The sequence below is a fragment of the Marmota monax genome, unplaced genomic scaffold (genome assembly GCF_021218885.2).
Source record: "Marmota monax isolate L192 unplaced genomic scaffold, Marmota_monax_Labrador192_F-V1.1 WCK01_AAM20220418_F8-fsc00002, whole genome shotgun sequence".
Taxonomy (NCBI): domain Eukaryota; kingdom Metazoa; phylum Chordata; class Mammalia; order Rodentia; family Sciuridae; genus Marmota; species Marmota monax.
Window position 1 is genome coordinate 34305794 of NW_026693571.1, and position 19615 is coordinate 34325408.

The window sequence follows — 19615 nt, forward strand, 5'->3', positions numbered from 1 at the left end:
TCCATTCTACTTGCTTTTCTGGAAAAATATCATGTTCTAAAACATGTTGGCACTGAAAATATTTTTCATTCTAACCTGTAAAACCTAACATGGATTATAGAAATTCTAGATTCAAAGTTTTTCAACCACAGAATCAAAACTTACTTCTTTTAAGAACCCGTTCTTGTTGGTTGCTTTTCAGAATTTTACTCTTGCTTTCAAGGAACTATTCATTGAATGCCTGCTTAGCCTCTGTGGCATTAAGAGACAGCTTGTTACATAGATACACTGTTGGCTTGGTTTGCCTCCCCCTTCTTGGAAGAACTTGCCTGTCTTTTGCACAGGAATTCAGAATTTAATTAGTGAAGGCTTCAGCAATCCAGCGACCACCTGTCCTCCATAACTGTTTGGTGCCAGTGGCAACAAGCATGAGTAAAGGAGAGGGTATCTTCCCTGCCCTCCAGCTCTCTTGAATTTTTTTGTGAAATCAGGGAAGAGACTACAGCTACCACTTAGAGATAGCTGGCTCTTGGTAGTACTTATAAAATGTGAAGCATGAAATGTGTTCTCTTGCCCTCCCTGGCATATTTGGAAACACAGATTAAAGGTTTGGAAAACCAGTTGTTCATTGTTTAGACAGGTCTGTAGGCTTTCTAAACTATGCACACTCCATGGAATGGGGCCGTGAGTGGTATTCACTGTGGATTAATGGCATTTCTGCCTGAAGATAATGCATTTTTGGAAGAAATAACTTGTCATTCAGTTGAGACATTTTGCTTGGGAGATGCTGGAATTTTGAAACATTCTCTGCTCATGCATGCTCTCTTGCTTTCCTCCTCTTCTGTATTCTGATCTTGATATGTATGTTTTTGTTTTAAATAATTGACTGATTTTTCATGGAATGTGTTTTAAGTATAACTCATTTCCAAATTGGCTCAGGTGTTCCACTAATAAACTCGCTTTATTTATCTTAGGAATAAATTCTATTAATACAGTTGTATTTCCCTTCATATATATAGACTGTAGCACTGGTGAAATTACATATTTTAAATTTTTATGCAAGTTGTAAATAACACAAATATTAATATTTTTATTCACTTTTCTACCCACCCACCCATCCGCAGTGCTATACCTTTGAGAACAAATAAGAAAGTTCAATGTGTTACTGCATTTGTTTTAAGCATAGATAGAGATATTAGATTCTTTTCCTTGGATCCTTAGAATTGAGAGAAAAATTGTACAGATGGTAAACAGGAGAATTTCATTAAGCATATCAAAGTTTCCACACTTTCCCAAAATAAATTTGAAAGTTCATGGCCAGATGGAGATTAGGCTTCCAAGATGATCCCATGCTGGGCGTTGCACTTTTTCTGCCACACCTGTATGTATTAATCAGTGAGTACATGTTTATAATGTTTAAGGCTTGCCTTGGTATTTCATCTATGACAGGTTACCACTACTAACATGTATTATTACTTCTAGAGCAGTTACATTAATGCTAAATTGATAAAACTTACTAATCACCTAGAAAGCAAAACATACATGAGGGATTTTAGGACTTTGTATCAACTCTGTGTTGGCACTGTTTGGCATTTAGAAGATTTTTTTTCCCAGTGAGTGTACCAATCAATTGGAATTCAAGGTTTATTTTATACAAACTTCTTTATTAGATTATTTTGAAATCTAATTTCATTGAGTATTTACCTAATTTCCTCTTTACCTTTTTTCCTGTTTTGCTTCTGGATGTCCTAAACTTGTTGCTACTATATTTTTGAGGCCTCTTACCTTGGATGTGTTAAGGCATATCAAATGCAACAAGATCATTTTTGAATCTCCAAGTTCCTCTAAATGTATGAAAAGTTAAACATAAAGAATAATACTTAGATTTTTTTTAGGGATGGCTGCAGTTTATCTAAATGCCTTCAGATCAAAGACTATTTTCTCTATTTTCACTTTATAGCAGAGTACCTGTACATAAGCAAGCCCTCCAGAATTTCAAATAAATAAATGAATGAATGAATGAATGAATGATAGGAACATCTCTCAAAGGCATTCTAATGGCAGGCATAAATATTCCTGTTAGCCAACCACACAAGGTCATTAAGTAGAACCTACTGGAAAAAAATGCCAGCCTTTGCATTGTGTGGTAGAAAAGCAAACTTCTAAAGCCCAACGCCAGGGAGCAGCAGCCCTGTGTTCCTGTATGAATGTTGATACTAGGAAAAATCTTTGGTGGATTGCCCAAGAAATCATTGGCACCTTCAAGATGTAAAATTGATGCTTACATAAGATTTAAAATTTAAAAGTAAGATAGGAAAAATTCAGGTCATATAAAACAATAAAAAATGCCCAACTTCCAGAAGGGAATTAATTTATTGGATAACCAAGTCTAGGTTATAACCTCATAGTAGCCAAAAATCCTGCTAAATGCAGAGCAGTACAAATACAGATTTTATGCAAAGTGTAAGTCATACAGTCTTACAGTACTAATCATGACTTTCAAATTACACAATACTTTGACATGCCCTAACACGTTTAATGGGCAATTGTGGTGGAAAAAAAAACAACTCAGTAAATAACTGGTATAAGTTCCTATGTTTACATTTTGAAAGTAATATTTTTATTTAGAAAATTTGGGTTGCAACAGACTTAATATTGGGTCCTCCACAAGGCCAATATAGAGGAAAGATTTTTTTTTGTATTATTAATATTTGAATATTTTTACTTGATCCAAAATCATAAAGTTTCAAAATTGATGGAAACATTTAAATTATATTTTTACCTTTACATTTTTATTATTAAGGTATTGATTACTTTTGCATGTGTTTCATCTGATTTGCAATTCCTTTTCCTCTGAAAACAAAATGATTTTGTGACATGGACATAAAAATTGTGAATTCATTATCTTGTCACTCTTGAGGACACTCCATTTTTAAACAGCATTATTTTTAGAAATTTATTTCCTATATTAAGCTAAAATCTTTCTCTTCAGTTCCTCTTACTGATCTTAATCTTTTCTTTGAAAGTTCATGCAGTAATTTCATGACTTTCCTCATTATTAATATTGAAGATTTGCTTATCACCTAGTACAATATATTTATGCACAACATTTTAATTGAGATTCAAAGCAACTCATAAGTAGGTTGTCATATATTATTATCTTTGACTTATAGATAAGTACTCTAAAACACACAGGAAATGAGCGATTTGCCCTTAACCAGACTCACCAATAATAAATGGTAAATCCAGTGTTCATATCCAGATATGCTGATTCAGAGTTCCAATTTCTTTCTTACTCTCTTTTTATGGTACCAAGGATTGAACCCAGAGGTGCTTAACTATTGAACAACAGCCACAGCCCTTTATATTTTTTATTTTTTATTTTGAGACAGGATCTTTCTCAGTTGCCTAGAGCATTGCTAAGTTTCTGAGGCTAGTCTTTAACTTTCCATCCTCCTGCCTCAGTCTCCTGAGTAACTGGGATTACAGGTGGGCACAACCACACCCTGTGTATGTTCTTTCCATAATTTTGTGTTGTGTCAAAAGTATCCCTTTCAGGGCTGGGGTTGTGGCTTAGTGGTAGAGTGCTTGCCTAGTACCTGTGAGGCCCTGTGCCGCAGTCTGGCTGGGCACAAGTGCCGCAGTCTGGCTGGGCACACAATCACGAGCCACCACACAGTTTGTAGATTCAAACAGCAACTCTTTATTCCCGAACTCACACCAGCCGTCTACAATCACGTTCTGGGGAAATCCACGTTCTCTGCCCAAATCCACGTTCTCTGCCCAAATCCACCTCCACTGGGCTTCTATCTCCCAAAATATACTGTCTAAATCCTGTGAGAACTCAAGGGGAATTCAGGCAGCAGGATACGCCCTATTCCCAGCAGGAATAATCTTAAACCTTAAACCTGGAACCTAAACCGGGAACGCCCTAAACACGATTATTTTAAAATCGGGAACACCCTAATCTGCCTTGGTCCTTGAGCAAGGTCACTTACATTCAATGTCACTGCAACATGTCAGCAACATGGGGTACGCTGGCAAGGAAATTGTCATACCTACTTGGCTAATGGCTCCCAGCAGCCCTGGGTTCGATTCTTAGCACCACATATAAATAAATAAATGTCTATTGACAATTTACACACACACACACACACACACACACACAGAGTATCCCTTTCAATAATGTTCCATAAATTATTCACTTCTTCAATCTATGTACCTAGGGCTTCCTCAGTTTTGTCAGCCATTCCTCAAATCACCTGAATTTCAGGAAGCATAGCTTTTGTGCTGCCAGATGGTATGTGCACATGCACACACATTTCTACACATGCACACCCTGGAAAAAGTTCATAGCCTTCTGACTTGTATTCATAAAATATTTTATAATCATATCCAGTCTTTAAACATACATCCTGTTGATAATGTTGGTTTATCTCACTATCTTATCTCATGTAAAATTGTATATAAATATTTTTTTAAATGTATGCATCATTTACCATTTCAGAGTAAAGGGTTTTCAAGTGATGTATTATGACTCACACACTTATTATGTACATTAATGTTTAATGAAATCAGAAAAATTCATTTTGTTTTGGAAGACTTTTTGATATTTATAAATTTCTCTCCTTGTGCTCTTCATTTTGGTTAAAGAGAAAACCTCACATCTTTCAGCTTTATTCTGGCTAGTAAAGGAAATAAGTGCTTTCAGGTTGTAGACTCAATAGAACTAAAGTATTTCCAGAGTGTACTGAGAAATTGCTTTGTCTAGTTGGCACAGAATTATGCCGTGCTCTGATTATCAAAGAGGTTAGCCCAATGTCAACAGTTATATAATTCTATACTCTAGTCCCACGAACAAAACTAACCACTTCCCAGATGATGAGTGGCAGTAGTGTAAGCAGAAAGCACATCTGATCAGCTCACATAAAACTACAGTTTTCCTACTAGTTTACAGTGATTACCGTGATAATCTGCATAAAATCATCAGAAGCCAGAAAGTATTTCAGCATCAGTGAATACAGAAGATGTTTAGAAAGATAAATTGCTTTAACCATTTATGAAAACTATTTCTAAATTGCATATTTATTGCATGACTATTCACATTATCAAACTTAAATTTTCCTCTTTAAAGTTAAGATTTCTCAGATTAAGTTTCAATTCCCTCATGAACTTAATTCTTTTAACCAAATATCCTTCTTTAAGGCTAATTGATAGGAGATGATTAAAATTAGAATTTTAATGTCAAGACTTTTTCACCTCAAATAAAAATTAACATTGAATTCACCATGGAGACAATTAGCCAAGTACTCAATTCAAGCAAGGATCTGGGGCTCTTCTGAATTTTTTATATGAAATTCAACACTTTAATTATAATGAATATTTTGGATCATTTTGTCTTCAAAAATCTCTGCAATATATTATATACTGCTCTGTAATTTCTCATAGTCAAGTTCTTAAAAGGCTTCAACAACAACATCTGAAAGTTACTGTTGGTCTCTGAACACTTTGGAGACTCTGGGAAATCTGTGGTTCCCCCAGGCATCTTTCTCTCAGTTCCTCTATATTTGTTCTCTTTTCCACAGACTTCCAGCACCAAAGCCTTTGCCAAGTCAAAACTCCTTATCAGCGAGACTCCTTAGCTGAGATTATTGGTCACTACACTTGATTTCAGAAAGCTCTGGATATACCCAAACACAAAGTTATGCCTCCCCATCAAGAACAGTGTCCATGAATGAAACCCTGTTGTTACTCTAACAGAACTTAGATTTACTTTGGATTTAAATGTTCTATGGTGCACCGGGACAACCATACTACAATTTCTTTGTCTTTCTTCCCTCCAGTAATTCAGGGTTATGATTGAACATGTTTTATCTCTTCCAACCTCCAGCAGATGATAATTTTGCTTCTTGTTTCACAAGGAAAATTTAAGCAGTCAGTAAAAAACTTCCTCAAACTTACCTCCTTGCTTTTTATAAACCTGTTTCATTGGTACTTGGACAGTAGCTTCCTTTCTTGTAATCTTGGGTGACCTCTGTATGCCTGCATTATTCCATCTCTCCACCCCTTGTCTGACCCGTGATGGCTTCCACTCTTTTCTTTCTCCTGAAACACCTCCACCATTACCTCTTCCTCCTCCTCCTTCTCCTCTCTCCCTTCTTCCTCCTCTTCCTTTCCCTTCTCCTCTGCTACTTTTCCTCCTCTTCCTCACCCTCTTTCTTTCCTTCTTTCTCTTCTTGTGCCTCCTCTTCTTCCCTTTCTACTGGTTTATTTTCCTCAGCATATATGTATTCTATCATTTATCGCATCTTAAGAAAAGTAAGTGCTTCTCTTGACCCCACATCACCATTTAGTTTTCACTTGTGTTCTCTGCTCTCCATATCAGCAAAGCTGCAGAACATTTTTGGGGGGTTTTCTGTCTCTAGTTGCTCTCCTCTTTTTTCCTAAACTCATTCTTATCATGCTTTCCCACCACCACGAAAGTCCTACCAGAATCTTCTTTGTTCAGGTCTCCATTGCACACGTATTGCAAATCCCATGGAGAATTCTCAGTCTTTCCTTATGGGACCTGTCATCAGCAGTTGGCATAGCTGATCTTTCACTTCATTTTCTCCCACCAAACACTTTCTCACTTAATTTCTACAACATCACTCCCCCTATTTTCCACCTATCCTGCTGCTCACTACTCAGTCTCTTTATTAGTTCTTCCTCTCTGTGTTCTAGAATTCTGGTGATGTTGTTAGGTCTGCACCTTTCCTTTTTTTTAATATTTGTTTTTTAGTTGTAGTTGAACACAATTCCTTTATTTTATTTATTTATTTTTATGTCATGCTGAGGATCAAACTCATGGCCTTGCAGTAGAGTAGGCAAGCACTCTACTGCTGAGCCACAACCCCAGCTCCTGTGCCTTTCTTAATGTGCACCATTTTATAACCAAGGAAGACCATGGTACTCACTTCTTCCTAATCAACACACAGTTGGCCATCCATCCATTCTCTTGGTTTTTAGTGTTATCTATAAGCCATTGGCTCCCAAAGCTACATATCTAGCCAATCATCTGACATAAAGTCCTCTCTTGACTGTACACCCACCTCTGCAACCTTTCCATTTGAATTGCTGAAACTACTCCTAAGTGGCTTCTCTACTTCCACCTTTATCTTCTTCAGTACAACCTTTCTTAAACATGTCAGATGTTATCACTCCTTTGCAAGACTCTTTAATGGCCCAAATTAGGTTTGCTTTAGTGAGAAAATGACAACACATGAACCCTGTTTCATATTTGAATTTCAGTTAAACAGTGAATGATTTCATATCTTCTTGACTGTATTTTTACCAAGAATAACATTCATTGTATATCTGAACTTCAGATTTAACTGGTCACCTTGTAATCTATCAGGGAACTCTACTTTCATCTCTGTAAGTTCTTGGTCCTTGGCCAATAATTTCCCCACATGAGGTGGGCACTGCTGTATTCAACCTTTGATCCACCTACATGGTCCCCTTATTGCTCTTCTTTAAATTTTAATTTAGCAGACAAACTTTCCACCTCAGATTATTTGCTGTGCTGTTCCTCATACCTGGTATGATCTTTCTCAAGTAGCCATGGGATCATTCCTGAATGTCAGGTTTTCCCAGGGATCATCTCTTTCTTATCCCCTCCCTGCTTTACCTTCTGAAATACATCTCACCATCTCACATTTTGATGTTTGGTTTTTCTTAATGGCAAATATGTACCTCATTAAAGCAGAGAAATATATTTCCTTTGTTTACTTCTCCATCCTCAGCACATTGAGAAGTGCCTGGCCCGTTATGGGCTGTCCAATATGTATTTGTTGAATGATCAGATGATACCAGCCTTTAAGTGATAGATGATACACACTGTTCATTTTTCATCTTGGACTGTCACCAGGATTGGTTACATAAATATGTCAATTTTTATTCAATTGTCATGCTCATTTAATAAGACCTTCTCAATAGTAAGAGCTGATATGAATACAATTGGCCATCACACTAACAATACCTGGATAATGGAGAGTCTGTGAATGCAATTATGAATGTGCCTGCTTTTCTACAAGGTAATATTTATTAGTTTTTAAATACCTTATCCGAAATCAGCTTAAGCAATAGGAAATGTTTGCCGTTGTCCATTGGGCCTATCCATGTCCACAATTTACCATTCCTCCACTTAAAATGACTGAACCAGAACTCGTTCCTTGTTACAATCTTACTAATTTTGTCTATATTAAATAATTATGTCACTGTCAACCCAACTTATCAAGCTAATAATCTCCTTTCCTACATACCTCATCATCTGTCAATTCCTATTGGTTCTAATGTAGTCACAGACTTTGAAACATTTTCTTCATTTTTGCCCTGAAAGGTGGTGATAAATTTATGTAGTACACTGTTTTGTTTTGTTTTTGTCATTTCCTTAATTTTTTTCTTCCAGATCCAAAAACCACTAGAAATCAAAAATTATCCAGAGGTCCTAGGACTGAGCCCCTGCCATGATAAAACTCACAGGCAAGTAGGAGGAGACAGAGGTGCAGTGATTTGAACTCACCATCATGCTAGAGATATGAAGAGAACAGGATCTGAAAGGATAGCTAGGTTGATGATAACAGTGTAGAGAAGGAGAGGTCATTTGACTTTCTTTACCATTAGTCATTTCTTGAATATTTATATGAAAGCAAATCCATGGATATTCAATGTGATACAATTACGAAAGAAGTCATGTGATACTTTATTGTCACCCACTTGCAGCTGTTGGATGTTGTTAGAGTTTTTTAATGGCCTGTCACTTTTTTTTTCTTTTTATTCAGATGAATAATTTTTCAAATATTCATAGGAAAAAAAAAACAGCAACCTTCATTTTTGGTTTCCCACAGATGCTATTGTGGAAACGTTCTTGGGACTATGTTATTTACTTATCCCATGGGATTTTAGTTTGCAATATAGCTTATTACTTATACTCCACAATTTTACCTAAAAATTGTAAATATTGTGTGTTGACAATCATCACCAACAATTAGCCTGCTCCATATGTGGTAAAGCATCAACTGCTACTGAGACCTTCAAACCTGAGATGCAAGCACTAGGGTGAAACTCTTAACTACCAACACTGTAGGTAAGGAGGATTCCAGGTAATAATATCTTAATTTATAAATGCAGACAGATCCTGGAAGTTCTGAAGTTGCATGCTGATAGGAAAATTCATCCCCCCACAGCTGTTTCATCCATCAAGTTAGTAAGCATCAGTACTTAAGAACATAAGCATTACTGTTACTTAAGACAACATTTTTGGCAAAATTGGTCATCTCTTTGGGGAGAGGCAGAATCCTGCTGTTCTTCCCAGTTTTTCTGAAACTATGAAACTCCTGACCCTTGAAAGTCAGCTTCAAGTTTGAGGCTTGAATTGACTGGATGATACACAGCCTTTAAGTGCTGGATGATACACATTTTTCATTTTTCATCTTGGACTGTCACCAGGATTGGTTACATAAATATGTCAAGTTTTATTCAATTGTCATGCTCATTTAATAAGACCTTCTCAATAGTAAGAGCTGATATGAATACAATTGGCCACCTGCCCTAGGATTTCTCACTTAAATATATAATCTCCATTACCCACACAGTATTAAAACATCTGTTCTTGAGTAGGAATGCAAGAATTTGCTTTACTTTGCTGGCTTAAAAGTAATTTTAAAACATAACCCAGATAACTTTTCTGATGAATTCAGATAAGAACAAGGGGAAAGAGAAAGAAGCATGTTTAAATGAATTGTTCCAGGGCATTTGAGTCTCTTTACAGAACCTCCAACCAGTTCTTCCAGGCAGTCAGCTCTATCTGTAGTTTCTGCTTCTTAAGCTTTTAAAGTCAGAACTTTCTACAGTATATTAGCACGGCACACATAAAGGAGAATGAAGACACCTTTAAGAAGTGATGTTACATAACATTGAACTTTTTTCTTTCTCTTTTATCTTTTTCTCTTTCTTTTTTCGGGATGGGATCTTGCTGTGTTGCTCAGTCCAGTCTTGAACTTGTGGGCTCAAGCCGTCCATCCTTCTCCTGCTTCAGCTTTCCCAGTAGTTGAGACTGCAGTCACATGGCCACTGCGCCTGGCTTTGAATGTTTTTTTTTTTTTCCCCTTTTCCTACAACATCTAATAATGTTGTTCTTTTATTTTTAATGATAAAACAAATCTGCATTCCTAACCCTGTTAGGTATGAATGAACTGAAAACCTTATCAGTTTGAAATAGGATGTATGCAGTTGACTGAGAAAGCTGTAACATAAATCTTAGTAGGCCTTAGAAGTTTTGTCCAGGTTGCTATGCTACTCAAGGTAAACATTCGCATGTGTATTTGTTCAAGGGAACTTCATTGTAGGTGTTGTAATTTTAAAATTGTACTCACCACAAAGATCCTAATGAAATGATAAGCTGCAGTATTTTAGAGATCAGTAGCTACTTTAAAATCATCAACAGTTCTGATTGCACTATTCCAAGTCAGTTTTTCTTTTTCTGAAAGAAGGAAGAAATTAAAATACATAAAATGCTTAAGGTAGCCATGATAAAATACAAAACACTAAAATGATGGCTTTAAAAGGTCACACTGGAGGGCTGGGGTTGTGGCTCAGCGATAGCAGTGCTTGCCTAGCAGTGCTCACCTAGCACGTTTGAGGCCCTGGGTTCGATCCTCAACACCACATAAAAAAGTAAATTAATAAAAATAGGTATTGTGTCCAACTACAACAAAAAAATCATTAAAAAAAAAAAAAAGATCACACAGGAGAAGTCAGTGAGGAAACCCTAACCCTAATCCTCTCTCACTTGCTGTCTTCAGCTCATAACACTGACTTGCTTCATATGACTATTGCTTTGTCTGATCTTGTGACATGCTAGTTATTTTTAAATAATAAAAAAATATTTATCATATATATCTTAATAATGAAAACAAATATGTTTTTCAGTTATTCTTTTTCATACCTCGCTCACCTTTTATGGTTGGCACTCACCAGTATTTATGTGGTAACTTGTTTGATTAATTATGTGATTCATAGTAGGAAAAATCCTGAGTTTGGCTTTGTTTAGGCAAGAGAAGAGTCTTTTTGAGGATGCAGAACACTTGCCTTAGAAATGATCAGCTTCATAGGGGCCAGACTTTTGGACTGTATCATGCACATATCTCATCTCACAATATTTGCTGCATGTTTATTAAATGATTTGATGAGAAGAGTCTATTAATCTTTGTTACTGCAATAGGTATTAAGTCATCTGTAACATGCATTAGTTTTCTAGGGCTGCCTTAAGGAACTTCTACAGGCTAGGTGGTTTAAACAAAAATTTCCTTTCTCTCAGTTTTGGATGCTAGAAGTTTGTGAGCAGGTTTGGTTTCTTCTGAGGGCTCCCTCATTGGCTCCTAGATACCTGTCTGCTACCTGTGTCTCACATGTCTTTCCTCTGCACCATGTCTGTGTTCAAATTGCCTTGTCTGGTAAGGACGCCAGTCATATTGGATTGGGGCTCACCCTATTGATCTTATTATAACATAATTATGTCTTTTAACCCCATCTTCTATATATCAGTGGAGAATGTTAGTTGTATCAGAGAGGTATATTTTCCAAAACTCACTGATAATCTAAAGTAACAAGGAAGAGTTAAAAAAAAAAATAGAGCTCAGCCTTATCATCAATTTACCAAGTGGTGTACTGTACTTTTGAAATTGCCAGATAATTCTCCCAAAACTATATTGGACTCCCTTGCATGTGATAGGACATCATTTTAAAAATATTTGAGACCTTCAAAGAAACTGAAGGTTACTTAACTAAGTCATGTTTTACATAGGAAAAAACATGGACAGAAAGGTATTTACCCAGATTCTCTAAATATGAGCAGCTCCAGGGAGAGTCCAGGCTGCTCGACTTCTGATCAGAACTCTTCTTTCACATCATGTCATTCAGAGTAACTTTCACTGCTGAATTCAGAGACCCTATTTTTCTTAAGATCCTGAGCACCTGGAGACCACATTTTTTAGAAATGTATTATTTGACAGGATACGTCAGTGCCTAAATATTTCAGAAATGCCCCCTTACAAAGTAATGTATCTGAAAGGGCCTAGGCTAGGGCCAGGTATTCACTGCCAGTGTCACTATATTGCCCTGCAGGCGAGAGCAGAGCTCTGTTGCCTAGCCTGCTGAGATAAAGTGGGTTGTTTAGTTATAGAGCACCAGGAAACTGCTTTGTCAATTATCTTAGGACAACTAATAATTTTAAGTAGCTATTTTATGAGATTAAAAGAATTAAAATGTAGGGAATATGAAAATCCAATTCAAGTCAAGGTACCTTTTGCATATGCTCAATAGTTTAACTGCCCAATCCCTAGCATTATTAAGTCTCAAAAGTATTGTTGGAATTTTCTACATGCTTAATAAGGGAGGAAAATCTATTAGTCTGCATTGAACAGTGGAGTTTTGTGACAGGAAAATAAAAATTTAAGGAATTAGAGGACATGTTTTCCGCTGTGATTTCTTATTTCCTTTGTCTCCCGCCCCTTGTCTTAGAGAATCCCTCTAACCAACTTAGAAAAGCAGAACTTGCAAAGTAACCAACTTGCTGTTCCTTGGTCAGTGGGTGGGGTGACAGTCATGAGAGATCCTTAAATGGAAGCAATGCTTCCTGTTGTGTCCAAGGGTTGATTCTCTGAATCCAGAGAAAGTGTGCTAATTCTTCATGTTTTGTTTTGTTTCAGGGAAAATGACCTAATTCTTTGTGTTTTGTTTTGTTTCTCCTTTATGAGGGGATTGGGGATAGAGACTGGTAGGGGGTATCTTTTCAAATTTATCTCATTTTAATCTTAAATATTTAAAAGCTTGAAGGTTTTCCACACCCCACAATCTATGTTTTGTGGTAATGTGACAAGATGCTTTTCTACCAGCTTTTGTCATATTTGAGGGACTGATGTCCTGGTATTTCATTGAACCCAAAATGTAAGAGGTTTTTTTTTGTCCAATATTATAGGTTTACTTGATGTTGCATTCCTTTATGTTAATATGTTGAACTTTATCTCAGCAATATCGATTCAGTTGTAGCCTTTTATTGCTTCAAAGGTAAGGCTGTATTCAGTGAGTCTCCAACAGACTTGGAAGCAAAGTACACCAACTCATTGTTGGGTCACAGTCTAATTGAAAGTAGCCTAAGTAACAATTTTATATCATGCTTAAAATATGCATCCGCTACTTGCCACATTCATAAATAATGTGTACCTTTTCATGACTTTTCTAGCAACCATTTGTTTTTCATGTGTAGATTATAGAACTTTAGATTTATTTTATATCATCATAATCATGAATAATGCTCAGTTATTATTTGAATATTACTGAACTCTTTTAATATTCATTTTATAAAAGTATATACATTTTAGCTTTTATTTTTTGAAGGTATATAGGAATTTTTAATTTGTTCTAATTACTTGCATGTGACAATAGATTGTATTTTGACACATTTTGATACATAAATATAGTGCAACTGTTGAGAGCCACAGCCAAGTCGGGATGACACATGGCATTTTGCCAGAGGGAATGGTTGAAAGGCGAGCCATTGAGATGATGATGGTTAGTTAAGCTGTGTATTCAGTTGTATATTAGACCTTTGCTGTCCGGCAATAGGGCGGCTCTTGCTGCCTCCACCCTCCTACTTTGGAGTTCCCATTGAGTTCTCCTGGGGTTCCAAAAGAGTTGGGGCGGAGCCCCGTGGAGAGCTGGGAGAGTTCCGGGGGAGTGCATGTGCATGGAGTGCTGGTGGAGTTTGGGCAATAAAGCTTCCTGTTTTGAACATACAAGTGCTTTGTGGAGGCTCGGTGATTTGTGCCCAGCCAGACTGTGGCATGCAACTTCTCATTCTTCTGGTTGTACATGATGTAGAATCACACCGGTTGTGTAATTATATGTGTACATAGGGTAATGATGTCTGATTCATTCTACTCTTATTCCTATCCCCATACTCCCTCCCCTCCTTTTACTTCCCTCTGCATAGTCCATACTACCTCTATTTTTCCCTGTCCTCCACCCACTTATTGTGAATTAGCATCTGCATATCAGAGAAAACATCCAGCCTTTGTTCTTTGGGACTGGCTTATTTCACTTAGTGTGATATTATCCAGCTCCATCCATTTACCTGCAAATGCCATAATTTCATTCTTCCTTAAGCTGAGTAATATTCCATTGTGTGTATATGGCACATTTTCTTTATTCATTCATCCGTTGAAGGGCACCTAGCTTGGTTCCATAGTTTGGCTATTGTGATTGAACTGCTATAAACATTGATGTGGCTGCATCACTATAGTATGCTGATTTTAAGTCCTTTGGACATAAACCAAGGAGTGGGATAGCTGGGTCAAATGGTGGGCTTTTATTTTTGAAAGTTGCAAAAAATTTGTAGTAACTATGAAACATAAATATAATCATAAGACAAATTGGTTAAGTCAAAAATGAAAAACTTTATTAGATCATTTGTATTTATGTCTGTGATGACATTATCAATCATCGTATTATCTCTATCAAAGCAATTTTGTGTTTCATGGACAATTATAAAAATCACTATGTAGATAATAGCATACTAGATTTGGTTTCTACTTTCTAAAAGTTAAGAATGTAAATGGTAAAGCAAGAACATTGTTACATATTAGGAAAACATCTTAGTTGTGATATTTTAACCAGAATCTTGACATTATTAAAATTAGGCCTTTAGCTGCATGTGGTGGTGCATGCTTCTAATCCCATGGATTACTAAGAGGCTAAGGCAGGAGGATCACAAGTTTGAAGCTAGCCTCAGAAACTAAGCAAGGCCCTAAGGAAGCTAGTGAGACCCTGTCTCAAAATTAAAAAAAAAAAAAAATGAAAAGGGCTGGGGATGTGGCTCAGTGATAAAGCAACCCTGGGTTCAATTCCTGATATAGATAGATAGATAGATAGATAGATAGATAGATAAAATTAGCCTTTAAAATAAGAAGGAAATCATTGTTGGCTGGTGGCTGCCACATACTTTTCTACTGATCATGCTCTGTAAAAACAGCCCCCCCCCCTGTGGTCCAGGAGGACTCTTCACACACAAAGCTATGAGTCCCAACAAGGACTGTGCGTTCCAGAGAAAGACACTTCTTTCTTAGCTTGCAGTATCTGCCCCTCAAGCTGGGTGACCACAAAGCATTCCACAGAGGCCGACTCTTTCAGCTGCACTATATGGGACAGTAATAGTCCTCTGCTGTGGGTGGTTTCATGGGAGAATTGGATTTTTTAAAAGGCCATTATAAATGGTAAAAATTTATTGTGTGGATTTACAGAAGGGAAAGATTTGTATTTATGGGAGGAGGGGCAACATTTAGCCATGGGTAAAGGCACAAAGTCTGAGATGGATATGACATATGTGGCAATTAATGAAGAGACTTCATTTATTGGAACAAAATGTTCATGTCTTTGATGAGAAGGGGATTAGATGGGAAAGAAGCAGAGGTCAGATTGTGGAGGCCTGGATGCTGATGAAGGAATTTGGATTTTATCCTTTAAATGTAAAATCACATAGGCATTTGTCCAAGTTCATCACATGGTCAGTGATATCTTATTTTAGGAAGATTAACCCAAGGTTTTATAGCACAGAGTAAAAGGAATAAGTAAAGATTAAAGACAAAGAGACAAGGGTAGAAGCTGCTATGTAGAGTACATGACTTAGTATATAGCTCAGGATCCCAATAATGAAAATAAAAATGGTAAGCTGATGTGACAGAGTTTTGTTACAATAAATGTTATTAATTTTGTAAGATTTCCAAAAGGAATACATAGTTACTCTATAAAACATTGAGGATATGTATATGTATAAAGAAGAAAATGAAGATCACCTCTTCTCGTTTTTTTTTTTTTTTTTTTTTTTTTTTAGAGCATTACAATTATACATAGCATTTGGGTTCATTTTGACAAAAATCATGCATGCTCCTGAGGCTGGGGCAGGAGGATCGTAAATTCAAAGCCAACCTCAGCAACAGTGAGGCACTAAAGCAACTCAATGCGACCCTGTCTCTAAGTAAAATAAAACATTGGGCTGGGGATGAGGCTCAGTAGTCCAGAGCTCCTGAGTCCAATCCCTGGTACCCCCACCACCAAAAAAAACATCATACATGCAAGGAATTTGATTTCAATCGCTATTCGTCATCACCTTTTCCTCCCCTACTTCCTTCCCCTATTAACTTGCTTTTTTCCTTAAAGGTGAAAATTCCCTTTGTTTTCTTTGTATATGATTATGACATGATTTTGTTCAATTCATTCCATATTTCTTCCCCTTGTCCTTCCTTCCTCCCTTACTCTTATTCATCTTCTACTCTACTGATCTTCCCTATCTTTTTTGTTTTGTTTCTTTTTGGTTATACATGGTAGAATTCATGTTGATATAAGTATACAAGCATGGAATATACCTTATTCTAATTAGGACCCCAGTCAAATGTTTCCTCTGACATGTGGAAGCTAACCCACAAGAAGGGGATAGAAGTTCAGTGGATTATCCATTCTTGTCTGAACCATAGATTAGCTATCTTGACTATTTAAGGCACTTCTGAATTTTTTGTTTTGTTTTGTCTCAACTTATGTAACCCAGAGTCATGCCATATTAAAGGTGTACTTATGTCATTTATTTTGTTAATAAGAATTTCTGGTTGACCATATTTTAATGACTATGCACTTTGATTGATTCTTCCACTATTATGTGTGTGTACATTTTCTCCCACTTTTTAGTTATTCTAAGTGCTGCTATAAATGAGCATCAATTAACCTATGTGTTTAATTCTATACTCTTTTCATGTATTTATTTGAAAAAGTGGTTTTGTTGTTACTGAAATAAACACATTTGCTCATGTAGTTTAACACTGATCTGCCAATCCTGACCCTTAGTCCACACTAAATTTTGGGAAGAGAGTGACTCCTTTTGTGTTTTGAAAACTCCATATTAAGAGTATTGATGGGCTGGTGCTATAGCTCAGTGGCAGAGTGCTTGCCTAGCATATGGAAGGCACTGGGTTCAATCCTCAGCACCACATTAAAAAATAAAAAATAAACCAATAAAATAGAGGCATTCTGTCCATTTACAACTACAAAATAAATAAATAAATAAATAGATAGATAGATAAATAAATAGAAGCATTGACATTCCCTCCATTTTATTAAAATTACCTTCTTATTTTTTTGCTTGTTTATTTTTTTTGCTTATTTTTTATGGTGTATTTTTATTCATTCCCCTATACGTGGGCATGTAGGTTGTTTCCAGTGTTTCTCTGTTTAAAACATTACTGTGATGAATATCATTGTATGTATTCCCATGTGCATAAATGAAACGATGTGGACCTTCAATTTAAATTCCGGGACCTAAGACATATAAGTCCCAGTATCCAATGCACATAAGTTATATCAGTTAAAATGTTTGTGCCCCCTTTCATTCATCCTTGTAGGCAAAGTACAGGAATTCCAGTTTACTCACATTCTTAGTAATCCATTTTTTAAAAAAATTTTCTAGTCTTATGTATATGAAATAGAATCTTTTTTGGAATGTGAAATATTATCTCATGTTTTACATGATCTAATGCATTTTAGCATATTTTCTTGTTTATTAACTATTCAAGCTTCTTGTCTGGAATTTGTCTTTTTTTTCTCTGTGGAGTTGTTTTCTGTTTGTCACTTTTCTTTCCATACATTATATATATAACTTTTGGGACAATCATTTAATTCGACAAGGCATTCTACCAGAGTCTCTCTTATCTTGTAATCCTGGTTTAAGTTTTTTATATTAAAATACATTATTGATAAATGTGTCAAGTTAATAATCTATGGTTTGGCATCTTGATTAATGAGTTCTTCTCCAATGTCAAAGGATTGTCACCTGTATTTTGTTCTAGTTCTTATGAGTTACTTTACATTAAAATTTTAATTCATCTGACACTAATTTGCATAACTGTGGGGTGATTTTTCTGAGCTGAGGAAAAAGAAAAATGGAAAACAAAATAAAAATTTGATAAACTGTCGAATAGTCTCCATTTTAAGTCTATAACTGAACCATGGTGATATTTTCAATGTTTTTGTGTGAGTGAAAGATGCCCACACCCACCATGGTCTGTGATAATGGAAACTTACATCTTTCTAACTGACTTCAAGAGAACTTGTTAAGAGTTCATCTGTGTGAAGTACTTGAGTTAGAAGCAAAATAGTTTCTTCTGTCTTGGGGGTTGAATGTAGTTTCACTTCCCATGCATTTTCAGCCTTAGTTTCTGTCTCTGTAAGAAGAGAGGGAATACATTGTACATTTTAAAACAGTTAACAGAAGATCCCTTTTATTTTCAGCAACTCACAGAAGCTGTGAGTCCTTCAGTGTTACCCCCTTCAGCTTTGCCACTGGACCTGCTTAATAATGCTGTAACCGCCTTTAGTACTTTGGAGGATCTTATTCGCTATCTTGAACCAGATAGATGGCAGCTGGACTTAGAAGATCTATACAGGCCAACTTGGCAACTTCTTGGCAAAGCTTTTGTTTTTGGAAGAAAATCCAGAGGTAAGCTTGCTCTTTGGATTAGAACTCATTTAATTTTCTTAGCAGAGAAATGTTTCAGGTCTCTTTGCCACAGCTTCTAAAGGTAAGAGTTTAAGACTCTTCAGTGTTGTATTTAGGCAATCCATTTGCTTATCATTAGAATGTAAGTATATGTTAAATGAGAACACAGACAAAAAGAGTCAATTACAATTCAGTGGATTTGGAAAATTAGGAAAGATATCTGTAAAAATTCCTATCAGTTCTTATCTTCTAAAAAATCATTTTGGTGAAGTTGCTTACTCCAATCTACTTTTGGAGTATATTGATTTTGAAATTTAAAAGAAAAGATCAGAGCTGCAAAATTCGGTTTGGTGCTAGAAAAGGGGGGCACTTTTATAAAAATCATTATTATCATGTCAACCATGGGTCAGGGTTTTATCTATTTATATTTCTTAAGTCTTGAAACATCTATATAATATGAAAAATAACAATGGCCCAACATAAAAAGTAATTAGAAGTTTCTAAGGTAAGATTCTCATCAATAAAACAAATGACCTGAAGAAAACACCCCAAGGTAATTTCTCTCTGGATACAGTTGCTTTTTGAAATGATGAGTTTTGGCCAAAAGGGCCTATCTCCTTTTTAAAATGAAAGTGTTGTTAATTAAATCTAATTCCACATGATTTTGAAATGGGAAATATGTTAAGTGAGTTTTCTACAAGGTTAGCTAATTTTTCTAATAACTTAGGATTAGGAAGTATCCGTATCAGACACAAATGAAAATGGAACATGAATAACTGGATAATTACGATACACTCCAAACTGTTTCATTCCATCAGAAACATTGAAATCTGCCCAGCGTCATTTTAGAGAATGGAATGACAGTCTGGAGAATTTATGTTTCAATGTTTAGTTAATTTGAGCCATTCACAGAGGCAGATTGCACCAGACTTGTTCTAAATCTTGTCAGAAAGAAACCTGATTCCTGCCCTTCCCTGTGCTGATTTGCAGTCCTTTTGGCTGAAGCACTAAATCTCAGCAGGTCATGTTCCAACTTGCCCAACCCTGGTATTTTGC

The 19615-nt window shown here is 36.1% G+C and overlaps 1 protein-coding gene across 3 annotated transcripts in view; it reads left to right on the top strand.

Annotated features, from left to right (window-relative positions):
- The window catches only part of Pdgfc (platelet derived growth factor C), a 198055-nt gene that overhangs the window by 166783 nt on the left and 11657 nt on the right, over positions 1 to 19615 (top strand). For all 3 annotated transcript variants that reach the window (XM_046459125.2, XM_046459126.2, XM_058583889.1), the window contains one exon: positions 18352 to 18559. In XM_046459125.2, the coding sequence (XP_046315081.1) occupies positions 18352 to 18559 (208 nt within the window). The remainder of the gene's footprint in view (positions 1 to 18351; positions 18560 to 19615) is intronic.